The sequence below is a fragment of the Lutra lutra genome, chromosome 8 (assembly GCF_902655055.1).
Source record: "Lutra lutra chromosome 8, mLutLut1.2, whole genome shotgun sequence".
NCBI classification, from domain to species: domain Eukaryota; kingdom Metazoa; phylum Chordata; class Mammalia; order Carnivora; family Mustelidae; genus Lutra; species Lutra lutra.
This window is the reverse complement of record NC_062285.1, coordinates 63,025,120-63,037,981: the sequence shown is the minus strand read 5'-3', so window position 1 is coordinate 63,037,981 and position 12,862 is coordinate 63,025,120. Positions and strand designations below refer to the sequence as shown.

The 12,862-nt window shown below is 41.4% G+C and overlaps 1 protein-coding gene across 7 annotated transcripts in view; it reads right to left on the bottom strand.

The window, feature by feature from the left end:
* Positions 1–12,862, bottom strand: part of NELL2 (neural EGFL like 2) — a 405,295-nt gene that overhangs the window by 326,661 nt on the left and 65,772 nt on the right. For 4 of the 7 annotated variants that reach the window (XM_047742250.1, XM_047742251.1, XM_047742252.1 and 1 more), the window contains 2 exons: positions 8,627–8,712; positions 8,058–8,186 (listed from right to left, as the gene is read on the bottom strand). In XM_047742250.1, coding sequence (XP_047598206.1) covers positions 8,058–8,186; positions 8,627–8,681 — 184 coding nt within the window. In that variant the 5' untranslated portion in view covers positions 8,682–8,712. Of the gene's footprint in view, positions 1–8,057; positions 8,187–8,626; positions 8,713–9,104; positions 9,305–9,350; positions 9,370–9,414; positions 9,595–12,862 lie in introns of those variants that run through there. The other 3 variants (XM_047742255.1, XM_047742253.1, XM_047742249.1) reach the window with 3 other exon arrangements.

The window sequence follows — 12,862 nt, the reverse complement described above, 5'->3', positions numbered from 1 at the left end:
GTATCCTTATGATTCCAATGGACCCACTCAGATAATCCAGGATAATCTCCATATTTTGAAGTCAGCTGATTAGCCACCTTAATTACTTCTGCAACCTTAACCTCCTCCTTACCAAGTGACACAATATATTCACAGGTTCTGAGAATTTAGTTGAGAGACCATTATTCAGCCTACCACAGCCTGTCTTTCATACCCAAAGATTCACATCCAGCCCATATGGAAAATACATTCATTCTATCCAAAAGTCTCAACTAAGTAGTGTATCAACTCATGGTTTAAAACATAGTCTAGGGGCACCTGAGTGGCTCAGTTGGTTAAGCATCTGCCTTCCACTCAGGTCATCATCCCAGGGACCTGGGATCGAGCCCCACAATGGGCTCTCTGCTCAGCAAGGAGTCTGCTTGTCCCTCTCCCTCTGCCCCCCGCTCATCCTCTTTCTTTCTCTCTTGTATTCTGCTCTCTCTCTCTCTCAAATAAATAAATAAATATTAAAAAAATAAAATAGGGGTGCCTGGGTGGCTCAGTCATTAAGCGTCTGCCTTCGGCTCAGGTCATGATCCCAACGTCCTGAGATTGAGCCCCACATTGGGCTCCCTGCTCAGGAGGAAGCCAGCTTTCCTTCTCTCACTCCCCATTCCTGTGTTCCAGCTTTCACTGTCTCTCCCTCTCTCTGTCAAGTGAATAAATAAAATCTTTTTAAAAAATTAAAATAAAGTAAAGTAAAACAAAATAAAATCTGGTCTAAATCTCATCAGTACAAAAGTCCCAAATGTCAGCATCTAAATGAGTTACAAATGAGTTACAATCCATCCTGAGGCCCAATCCCTCTCCATCTGTGAACCTGTGAAACTCAAGAAACAAGATATCTGCTCCCAAAATTTGATAGTACTAACAGACATGGGAAAACAATTATAGACATTCCCACTCAAATAAAGTGAAAAATGAGGTTATAAAAATTAGACATCAGATCCATGCAACTTTGAGATCCAGCTAGGCAAATTGTATTTGATTTCAAAGTCTGGGAATAATGTTCTGTGGTCCTTGGTTCTACCCTGTAGGATCTTAGCTCTGCCTTCTGGGTTCTCAGTTCTCCCTCTTAGTCAACCTTATTTTTTCATCAAAGGTGGTACGTGCCTGCCGCTAAGTAGATTAAGCAGCCTGTTTCTTGCTTGTCGAATTGTTGGGATCCAACTACCTTCTTTCATTACATCCTCTTACTTCCCTTTTCAGGCCCACCCAGATGTACTTTTGCTGATACAATATTCTCAGGAACCATGCAGGTCTCCCATAGAAGTCATGGCAATTTACTCCATTACACAACAGGCTACTCCAGAGATATTTCCTGGATAAATCTGTCTCTCTAACTAGCTTCTGCTGAGATGTTTGAGGGAATTTATGAGCTACATGTTCAATTTCTTCAAAGTGCCGTCTATGTAACTGAACACTCTGGTCTTACTTCTGAGGCCCTCCCAAAGTTCTCCTACCCATAACATTGGCTTTCCCAGAGCAGGCATTTCTGACAGTGACTCTCCTACCTTTAGCATCATTTACGATCTAGGAGGCAGAGGTTTTCTCAAATATCAAGTTCTGATTTCATTTTGCTTAATAGTTCCTCCCTCAGTCTGCCTCTCTATGCTTTTTACTGGAAGAAGCAGCAAGAAAACCTAGGCTGCACCTTCAGTGCTGTGCACACAAATCATCTCAGCTAAATACCTAAGTTCATATTTATACGCTTTACTTACACAGAACTGCAGGACACACCTTAGCCAAGTTTTCTGCCACTGCATAACAAGGATCCCCTTGTCTCCAGTTTGCAATAACATGTTCTCGATTGGGGTGCCTGGGTGGCTCGGCAGGTTAAGCCTCTACCTTTAGCTCAGGTCATGATCTCAGGGTCCTGGGATGGAGCCCTGTGTCGGGCTCTCTGCTCAGCGGGGAGCCTGCTTCCCCCTCCCTCTCTCTGCCTGCCTCTCTGCCTACTTGTAATCTCTGTCAAATAAATAAATAAAATCTTTAAAAAAAAACAAACATGTTCTTGATTTCTGTCTGAGCCCTCACTGGCAGTGTCTTTAATGTCTACATTTTTACCAACAGTCTGTTCATGACAATGTAGGTATTCTGTAAGGACATTTAGTTTTCTCTACCGCACTCTTCATTTTCTTCTGAGTCCTCACTAGTAGAACTGACACCATCCATATCTCTAACAGTCTATTCAAGGCAACCCAGGCATTTTCTGTCATGCTTTTCAAAATTCCTCCAGTCTATGGCCATTTCCCAATTCCAAAGCCACTTCCATATTTTTAGGTCTTTCTTCCAGCAGGCTCCACTTCCACGTATCAAAATCTGTATTAGTTTCCTATTGCCCTCTAACAAATCATTGCAAACTTAGGGGCTTAAGTCAACACAGTTTATTATCTCACAGTTCTAGAAGTCAGAACTGGGTTAAAATCAAGTGCCAGCAATGCTGGATACTCTAAAGGAAAATCCATTTTCTTGCCTTTTTCACCTTCGCAAGACTGCCCACATTCAATGGCTCATGGTCTACTTTTATCTTCAAATCCAAGACTGGCAATTCTAGTCATTATCTCATTGTATCATTGACACTGACTCTTCTCCTCCCTCTTCCAGGTCTAAAGGACCTTTGTGATTACATGAGGCCAGAATAGTTTTCTTTCCTGAAGTTCAGTTGACTAGCAACCTCAATTTTATGTACAACTTTAATTCTCCCTTGACATGTAACATAATGTAGGCTCAGGTTCCTAGGATTGGGATAAAAACATCTTTGAGGGATCATTATTCTGCATACCACAATACATCTTTGCATAATGATAAATTTTCAATTCTCTTCTATTAAAATGGCCCACTGTGTAATTTGGTCCCTGCTCTCTACATGTGTGTCATTTCCTATCACAACCCTATGTTTCCACTACAGTGAGTTTCTTCCATCTTGTCAAATGCACAATGCTCATTCCCAGCTTGGGATCTCTGCTCATGCTCTTTTCCCTGTCTCTGTGATTCTCCCTTTCTGAATCCCTGTAGCCCCTCTTCTCCAGACTACTCTTGTAAGAGTATCCTATCCTTCAGCTTTCAGCTTCAATGACTCTTCTTCAAAGACAGTGTCCCTGACCCTGTGATTCCCTAGACTGTAGATTCCCGTTGCACTCTTCGTTTATCTTCATAGCATTTATCTGAATGATGATTAAATTATCACCTATGTGATTGTTTAATGACTATTTTTAAGACACTCTGAAAGTAAAGTTCTGATTCCTTTGTTATATGCCTAATACTTAGCAGAACAGGATTGCACAGTATAAGTGCATTTGAATGAAAGAACATGTCTCTTTTAATCCTCGTAACAACATTAATTTTATACTTGGAAGTACTGAAGTTCAGAGAAATTGAGTAACTTCACCATAGGAAAACAACTAATGAGATTCCACTGGAGCTATCTGGTTTCTAAGCCCATCTCTTTGTCACTGTGTTAGTCTATTCTATCGGGGCACCAATGACATTGTCTCTAAGACCACCGATGTTCACGGACCATCATACTGACAAATAATCACTGCAGCCTATACTAACTTTCCTTAATGTAGTTAGTTACCTTTACCTACTAAAGTCAATGCCACCACCAAATGCCCGATTTCAGTCCTGTTTTTAAATACTGACATGAATAGACTTGTGGACACTTTTTCCTTTTAAAATCTTTTTTTTTTTTTAAGATTTTATTTATTTGAGAGAGAGAGAGAAAGAGACCATGAGCGCGGCAGGGCAGGGGGGAAGTCAGAAGGAGAGGGAGAGAGAGAGACTTTCAAGCAGACTCCCCACTGAGTACAGATCCCATTGCAAGACTTGATCTCAGGACCTATAAGATCATGACTTGAGCTGAGATCATCAGTCGATGCTTAACGAACTGAGCCACCAAGGCACCCCCTCCTTTAAAATCTTTAAATCTTGGGGCTCAGTCAGTTAAGCATCTGCCTTTGGCTCAGGTCATCATCCCAGAGTCTAGATCGAACCCCACACTGGGCTCCCTGCTCAGCGGGGAGTCTGCTTCTCCCTCTCCCTCTGCCCCTCACCCTGTCCCTTCTCTCTCTCACTCTCTCCCCCTCACTCTCTCAAATAAATAAAATCTGTAAAAAGGAAAAATAAAATAAAATCTTTAAACCTTAAAGTTCCTTAAAAATAACTACCAACTTATTTTCAAATTACCAACTCAGGAAAAAAATTATGCTTCAATTTTTATCTACTTCTCTTGTGAGGATTAATGGCATTATAAAATCTGTGAACACCTTAGAAGAAATTTTATTAAACCAACAGATGAAACTATCAACTTTGGGAACACGGCCAGACAAATTTAAAACCAAAGATCTAAAAATCATGCTAACATTGCTAGAAAGTCCTAGAACTGTGCTGCTTATGTGTTCATTCTTGGTCTCTCATGTACAGAGAGGAAAGAACATTATTATGAACACTGTCTTTACAAATACCTCCTAGACTTTAAACAAGGTAGGTAGAATTCTATTTATAACTGTACAATCCTTAGAACCCTTTACGAGCTTTCATAGGTCTTTTTCATTGTCAGCATTCAATCCTCTATTTTTTTAAAATGTAAATGTATTTTTGTGGCTATGAGTCAGACTGCAGCTAGAAATACTTGGAAGATTTTGATGTAGATTCCAAACTGTTGCCTGGATACTTTTTCCTTTTGAAAATGATTATAATTGGCACAGATAAAAAGCCACATTTATTAAAGGATGATCTAATTTAACATTTTCTTACTTCAATTTCCAATGCAGCTACAAATCAAATTTCAACAACAACAAAATAATTTTAGTGGTACTATGATTACTATTAGGATAAAAACCAGGTATGACTTTGAAATATATTTCCATTTGCTTTCATTGTACATACATAATAAAATATAACTATTAAGTAATAGATTCATATTGCATAATAATTTACAAAAATTACTTAAAGTTTCAAAAACTACTGAATTATAAGCATCTTAAATACCACTAGAGGATAATGAAGTAACCAAAAGGAGAAGAAATATTAAATGAGCAAAAATCACTGGGAAATCATATGCTGAGACTTCTTTACTTTAAAGAAACAAAAGAAGATGGTTATACCACTGAAGAAGAAATTTAATGGTTCAAAATCTCTTTCATCTATACAGAACATATCTGATAGCACAAAGTAACTTATTTGATAGGTTTATATGAAATCCAAGAGCATCTCACAGGTTTTGTAGTTTGTTACTATCCCACTATGACATTTTACACACTATACAAAAATATATGCAGCATTCTCAATTCACTATAAATCAAATCCATAAAGTGTTCATAGTCTGAAAGCTTTTGTCTCTCTAAAACCCATGGAATCTCAGAGAAGTAGTAGGAGTCAGAACTGACTTCTTAACAACCTTTTCTAATAGCAGAGAAAGACATTTCCAAGGTAATGCAAAACTAATAGGCAGAGCCAAAGATCCACCTGTTGTCAATTCCATAATCTAAATCTTAGAATAAGAGAAGTTATTAAAGCACAATCAATAGATCAGTAATATATGCCTACTGAGAACATAGCAGGTAGCAAAGACTTCCTGAGTTACTGGCTACATGAAATAAGGCTCATAATTTGGCAAGAAATGAAATTTTACATCTTCAAATCTCGAAAACTATATTTATTAGGCATTTACTCCGTCAAAGCATAGGGCTTGGTACCAGAAAGGAAATAAAAACAATTCATCTATGTGCACTGATATGTAGTTACAATGGACAATTCATTTGCGGCACAATGCCTACCTTGAAGAACTGACGATTTAAATAAAGATGAATACTTAACATTCCTTTAAAAAACTTGACCAGGAAAAGATATTAGTTCCTTAGACTATTTCCTAGAATTGTCTAATTGTCTAGCATGAGACCATAAAATGCACAGTCCTGAGGGTTTCTAGTTATGACAGCTCAGATAATCTTTAGAGGGAACTAAGAAGAACACAAGTATAATTTAAAGGATCTTTGGAAATTTTAAGGGCACTTCAACACCATTTGTGTATCAGGAGCTTTAGCTTCTGTAAAGCTTTCCAGTTACTCAAATTAGCAGACCTGAGATAACTTTGCTTCCAGTTCACAGGGATTGAAAATCAGAGATTTGAAAAAGAAGAAAGAAAGAAAATAACAGAGGCTTAACCCTAATGACACTTCCATTCCCCTTTGTGAAGTTTGCTGACACTCTGGTCTTATTTCCTTTATTAAATTTTCCAAATTAAATTTGTTTCTAAAGGATTCAATATCTAAGCTGAACTCCCACCCCTCCCCCAAAAAGACCTCTAAGTAAATAAAATATCACCACAAATATTTGTCACAATAAAAACATTAGTGGGCTTGGGGCACCTGGGTGGCTCAGTGGTTTAAGCCTCTGCCTTCCGCTCGGGTCATGATCTCAGGGTCCTGGGATCGAGCCCTGCATCGGGCTCTCTGCTCAGCGGGGAGCCTGCTTCCCTTCCTCTCTCTCTGCCTGCCTCTCTGCCTACCTGTGAACTCTGCCTGTCAAATAAGTAAATAAAACCTTAAAAAAAAAAAACATTTAGTGGGCTCATAATTAAAGGAGAAAGTTACATTTTAATTTTTATAAGAGTAAACTTGTTTTTTTTTTTTTAAAGATTTTATTTATTTATTTGACAGAGAGAAATCACAAGTAAGCAGAGAGGCAGGCAGAGAGAGAGGAGGAAGCAGGCTCCCTGCTGAGCAGAAAGCCCGATGCGGGGCTCGAACCCAGGACCTGGGATCATGACCTGAGCCGAAGGCAGCGGCTTAACCCACTGAGCCACCCAGGCGCCCCAAGAGTAAACTTGTTTTAAATAAATGCAACACAAGTCAATTTCCTCCTTTTCCCATTGTAAAGCATTAGTGTTACTGTCCATGGTGACACATACTGGTTATGTCAGGCAACAACACCACTACAGAGACATTCAAGTTTTATTTGATGCCTGTTTCTTGGTGGCAGATTTGCTAACGTGGTTTTATTTTGCATATCCAACTCTTTAGCAATTATGAGTTGCACTTTTCTTGAAGCCATGGTACCAAAATCACAGAAGAAAAATCTGGGTGGCTAGGGAGAAGATGCTTCAGTCAGTCTATCAGATATTTTAAACCAAACTTCATTTCTCTTTTGCCTTCATCTATACTTCACTGTATGTGAAAAGAATCTTTCTGTATGTATTCAGCCACCTTTTAGAAACTCATATTACATCTTTCCACAAACCAAACAATATTCAAAAGCTTTGGTCAATCAAAGGTTTTAAGCATTGGGATTTGCTTCTGACTACATTTTCAAATATAAATGAAAATGCATCGCCAACACCCACAGACTCCAAAAAAAAAAGTTCTATAATATTAAGCATTCAATTAATAGTGATTCAAGATATACCTCTGAATTAAAATTTATTTGTAAAATGTCAAAAGAATACTGAAGAGAATATTATTCTCTTTCTCTTGACATTGATAGAGTAGAATGATGATCTCTCAAAGAGGAATTGTTTCAAATATGGTGTATTTGTGATATACAGTAGATAAAACTATTGAGAGCGATTCATTTTTCCAGAAAGCTACTCCACATAAAGAAATTCCTCCCAACCAGGCACCACTGTACCTGCAACTTTCAGAGAGCCATGTCTTAACTAAGATTAAGCTATCCTATTTTCTACCTTAATCAATTTCACCCAAACGAGGCGTTTGTGCTATAATTCATTGTTCCCCAGACTCTAAAATCAACCATCTGCCATCGGAGTTTCTGTACAGTAATTAAGGAACTATCCATTAGAACTGGCAAGAGTACAAAGTAAGGAGGAGAGGGCGGGAGGGGAGAAAAAACCAAACCACTTAAAAAGAGCTGGAAGGTGTGTGTGTGTATGTGTGTCACATTAACCCCTCCACATCTCAGCTCCAGATACTGCTATCCATGAGGCAATACAGAAGTTAGGAGGAGCTGTTGAGGCCAACTCCCTCTGGGATTACCCTAACTGAAACTGCATTGGGGACTCGGCATGCGCTCCATACCTTGAAAGAGAAAGGCTTTCGTCCCATTATGCAGTCCGGGGACCTGGCGCACTCCAGTCGTGGACTCCCCAAGTTCTAACTCAGTTAAGACGTCAATCTGTAGGGAGGGGTCCACACCAAGCCCCCAGACTGGTGGGAGGGTGGGGAAGAAAGAAAAAGCACCATCAAAATACAAGCCTCTTCCTCCAGGGCATCAAAGATCGGTGTCTTGGAGACAGTACTGGGAACTGACTAGGGAGTCGACTCCCTCCTCCACCGCGCAGAGCCTTACCTGAAATCAGCAGCCAAGCTTTAAATAGCGGAGCACCCAGTCCCATTTCCCTGACCTACTTTAAACCCCTCTCCGTGCAAAGTTCCCCCTCGGCTCTCAGACCCTGGACTAGGGGTGTGACCGGCCCTGGCGTCTCCAAGGCAAACACAGAAAAATCCAAATCCAAACCCACCCTCTACTCCAAGCTTCCCACTCTAGACCTACTTCGGGTGGAGGAAAAGCAAGGCGTCCCCAACCAGCTCCTGCTGCCCCGAGGCGAGGGCCATCCGTTCCCCGGCCCCGGCTCTGGGCCACTCACCTGCTCCGAGACCGAAGATCAAACAGAATGTTCTCAGTAAGACCCGAGACTCCATGGTGTGGATCTGCTCAGTCCATCGTCTCCCTCTTTAAAAATAAAAATCGAAGAGGTTCTCGGAATCAAGCGGGAAAATAGCGTTTGTGCCTCCTGCCGCTGCCTCGCATTTACTGATTAGTAGGATTAATACGATTTGGTTGCCTAAGAAAAAAATGGGAGGGCCCCCCAGGCACGTGAAGAACTTAGACCCTCCAATGCGCACATCATTCCCACACGCAGAGCCGAGGCGGCAGCGCGGGCAGAACCGGGGGTGCCCAGAGAGAGGGGTCGGGGTCGCTCGGGGGCTGCTCCGCGGGGGAATTAGCTCTGGAGCTGAATAAAAGCAGCCGAAGGCACGCACAACCAGAGGAAGGGAGGCGGCCCCAAGAAAGCCGGGGGTGGGGCGGCCCCGCACCCGCCCGTCTTCCCCTGCCGCGCGAACCTGTTGTAAAGGCAGAGACAATGGAGAGAGCGCCGGAGACGCGCGGTGGAGAGACGGCTTCCCCGGAGCGGGAGGGGCAGGCCCGGGGAGGCGGGGAGAGGAGGGACAGGGAGGGACCGCCGAGGGCGAGGCCGGGCACTCCGCATCCCTCTCCAGCCCCGGCTCCTATCCCCATACAGCTAGCCCCGGGGCTGCTGCAGCCCCGCCCTCCTACCTCCCTCACTCGCTGACCTGGGCAACGCCAACCTCCTTTCAGGATCCAAAGATCTAAATTCAAGGTGCTAAGTTGATGGGCGGTCTTTGCTCTCACCCCCTGATTTCGGGCGCGTGTCCTGAAAGACAGTCGGAGAAAAAGGACCACCCAGTCGCAGAAGGCGAGGCTAGAAGACGCGCTTGCCCGCCCTGTAGGCAAAGGAGGGAAGCCGGCGTACAATTGTGCGCTGGGCTCCGAAGCAGCCCCGGGGACTGGAAAGGGAACTCCTTCGCCGGGGCATGCGGAGGAGGGCCGCCCAAAGCAAGCTAGACTCTCAAGGTGGGGCTGGACGAAGTAGAGAGAGACTGGCAGAGGCGGGTGGCGAGCCTGGGAAGCCCTGGCAGCCCTAGGGGAGAGGTTCCCTGCCCGGGGCGGGGCGCTGGAGAGCTTCCCTAGCGCGGAGCGCGCAGGGGAGAACTTATACTGGAACTGCTGGACAGCTCCGGGACCTCGCGCGCCCCCTGCCACACAACACGGAGAACCGGCCTCTGATTCTCCAGGACACGCCCACAGCAGGAGACAAGGGCACCAGAGCCAGCGTGCCTGCCACACCAAAAAGAAGTGATAGATAATCGGTAGGTAGATAAATGGGTGGATGAATGGATGGATGGATGGAAGGAAGGAAAAGAGAAAGGAGAGAAATAAGCAGAAGACAGAGCTTGGTCAAGATAGAGCTACCCTGTTGTTGATCACACTCAAGCAGGCTCTACCCACCCTTCTCACCATTCTCACTCTGGGACCATAACAGTGAGGACATCTAAGATCTAATTCTCAACAGGCAAAAATACACTTAAAGTCAATTGCACATAATATTTTTCAACACAGCCCTAAGATTTTGAGGTAAATTTTGAATAATGACATTCAATGCCCATACTGACAAGTAAGGGTTTCAAAAGTGATTAAAATGTTAATTGCTCCAAAGATCAATTGAGTATCTTTTTTTTTTAAGATTTTATTTATTTATTTGACAGAGATTACAAGTAGGCAGAGAGGCAGGCAGAGAGAGAGAGGAGGAGGCAGGCTCCCTGTTGAGCAGAGAGCCCGATGCGGGGCTCGATCCCAGGACACTGGGACCATGACCTGAGCCGAAGGCAGAGGCCCCAACCCACTGAGCCACCCAGGCGCCCCGATCAATTGAGTATCTTAACTTTCCATCCGAACAAGTAGATTCTGAATTCTTTAACAGGATCCTACACAGCTAGTTACCAAAATGGAGTCTGAGTCTCCAGCAGAGAAATATGTACTATATTATACTATAATGGGGTGAGGGGGACATTTTTAGCTCTACTGTTGCATTTTTTAAGGAAAAAAATCAGAATCAGGGAACTTTTTCAGTTTAATTTTTAATTATAGCTATCAAAATTTCCACTTAATTCTACTTAGGATTTTGCAAACTTTAAGAAAGAAATATTCCAGTACTTCATGAAATGTTGTTGTATGAAATTTCCTAAATTTGCAAAACAAAATAAAATTAATCTAGTTGAACTGAATTAATTCCAAGGAAATTATTCATCAGGAAATTAAAGATCTTTCTATAGCTGTACATCCAAAATATTGGATTGTAATAAGTTACATGAAATAAAAGTTACATGAAATACAAAAATTACATGAAATAAATTTTAAATAATCTCATTATTTAAAATTCTACTGGAAGATAAAATAAGAAGGGAAAGTAAATATACATATACATACATACATATATACATGTAGAAGTTCTCCTAACCTACAGATACTCAACCAAATCACAGAATCAGTACTCTTCAATCTCTCTGATGCTCACCTATTACATGCTGAAGTCTGGTGGTTAGTAAGCTTGTCTCTAGTTCCCCCCCACACACAACACACGCACTTATGTTCCCTCCAGAAGAGTGGTATTTTGTCTCTCCAAATTATTGCAGTTTAACCTGCTGCTGTAATTATGTGACCTAACTAAAGTTATGGAAACCATTAAAATAGGACTACAGAAAGAGAGAGAGAGAAAGCTATTTCTATAAAACTAAAGTATAAAGCTTTGGAAAACTGTAAGAAATATAAGTTATATTAGCTAAGGCCTGGTTATCAACCTGGGCAAGATTCTCAACTTTAGAGCTTGGACATTTTTGAGGTTGGATACTTCTTTGTTAAGAATTTCCTGTGCTTTGTAGAATAATTAATAGCATCCTGGTTTCTATAACTAAAAGCCAGTATTTTTTTTTTAAAGATTTTATTTATTTATTTGACAGAGAGAGATCACAAGTAGACGGAGAGGCAGGCAGAGAGAGAGAGAGAGAGGGAAGCAGGCTCCCTGCTGAGCAGAGAGCCCGATGCGGGACTCGATCCCAGGACCCCGAGATCATGACCTGAGCCGAAGGCAGCGGCTTAACCCACTGAGCCACCCAGGCGCCCTAAAAGCCAGTATTTTTAATATTCAATTTTATCTCTATGTCTTGTAATTATATCTTTTTGTGTAGTTTCTTAAATTGATGCTCTAGGGAATAAAATATACATACTTAACTTCTCACCATCTATTCTAAAGTCTATATGTTACCATTTCTACATTGGGATATAGAAACTTTACCAACGTATTGGTCCGTTTATCCTTATCCATTTATGTTGTGGTTGTCATTTATATTAAATCGGCATACACTGAAACTTCCTTCAGAAAATGTTAAAATGTTTGCTTATAGTCATTGTGGTAGAAATCATGATGCCCTTTCCCATCCTCCAAAAATACATGTCCTATTACTAGAACTTGTGAATGTTACCTTACATGGCAAAGGAACTTGAAGAAGGGATTAAGATTTCCATTCAGGTGACCTTAAATTAGGGAGATTACCCTGGATTGTTTGGATGTGGCCAATATAATCACAAAGGTCCTTATATGTGCAAGAGGACAGCAGAAGAATAGTTTAGAGTAGCATAAAATGAGAATAATTTGTTTTTCTGTTGCTGCCTATGATGATGGAAATATATAGAAGGGCTATGAGCCAAGGTATGTGGGTGGGCAGCCTTGAGAAGCTAGAAAGTACAAGAAAAAGGATTCTCCCCTGCATCCTTCAGAAAGGAACAGAACACTGCCAATACCCTAATTTTAGCTCACTGAGATCCATTTTAGACTTGTGAACTACAGAACTATAAAATAATAAATTTGTGCTGTTTTAATCCCCTAACTTTGTGATCAGCATTCATAGAAAACCAATGTAAATACTAACCACATAATGAAAAGTTCAGTCAAAATGGAAGATTCTACTGACCCTGAGAAGATTTTCTTCTACCATATACATATCACAAAGCCAAATGAAATATTTAATATCATTTTTATTCATAAGAAGAAAGAAAATTCTCAGATGCTATGAGAAAAAAGGTAGCTGGAGATTGGCAGAGAAAGGAGTAGCAAATACAATGATTGGGAGAGGGTGGGACGTAGGATTTTAGACTTAATAGGGGACCCAAGACAATGGGGTAGGATTTTAACATCCACACAAGAATTGGAAACAATGAATTACGGGCAAAGCCAGAAGAGGTG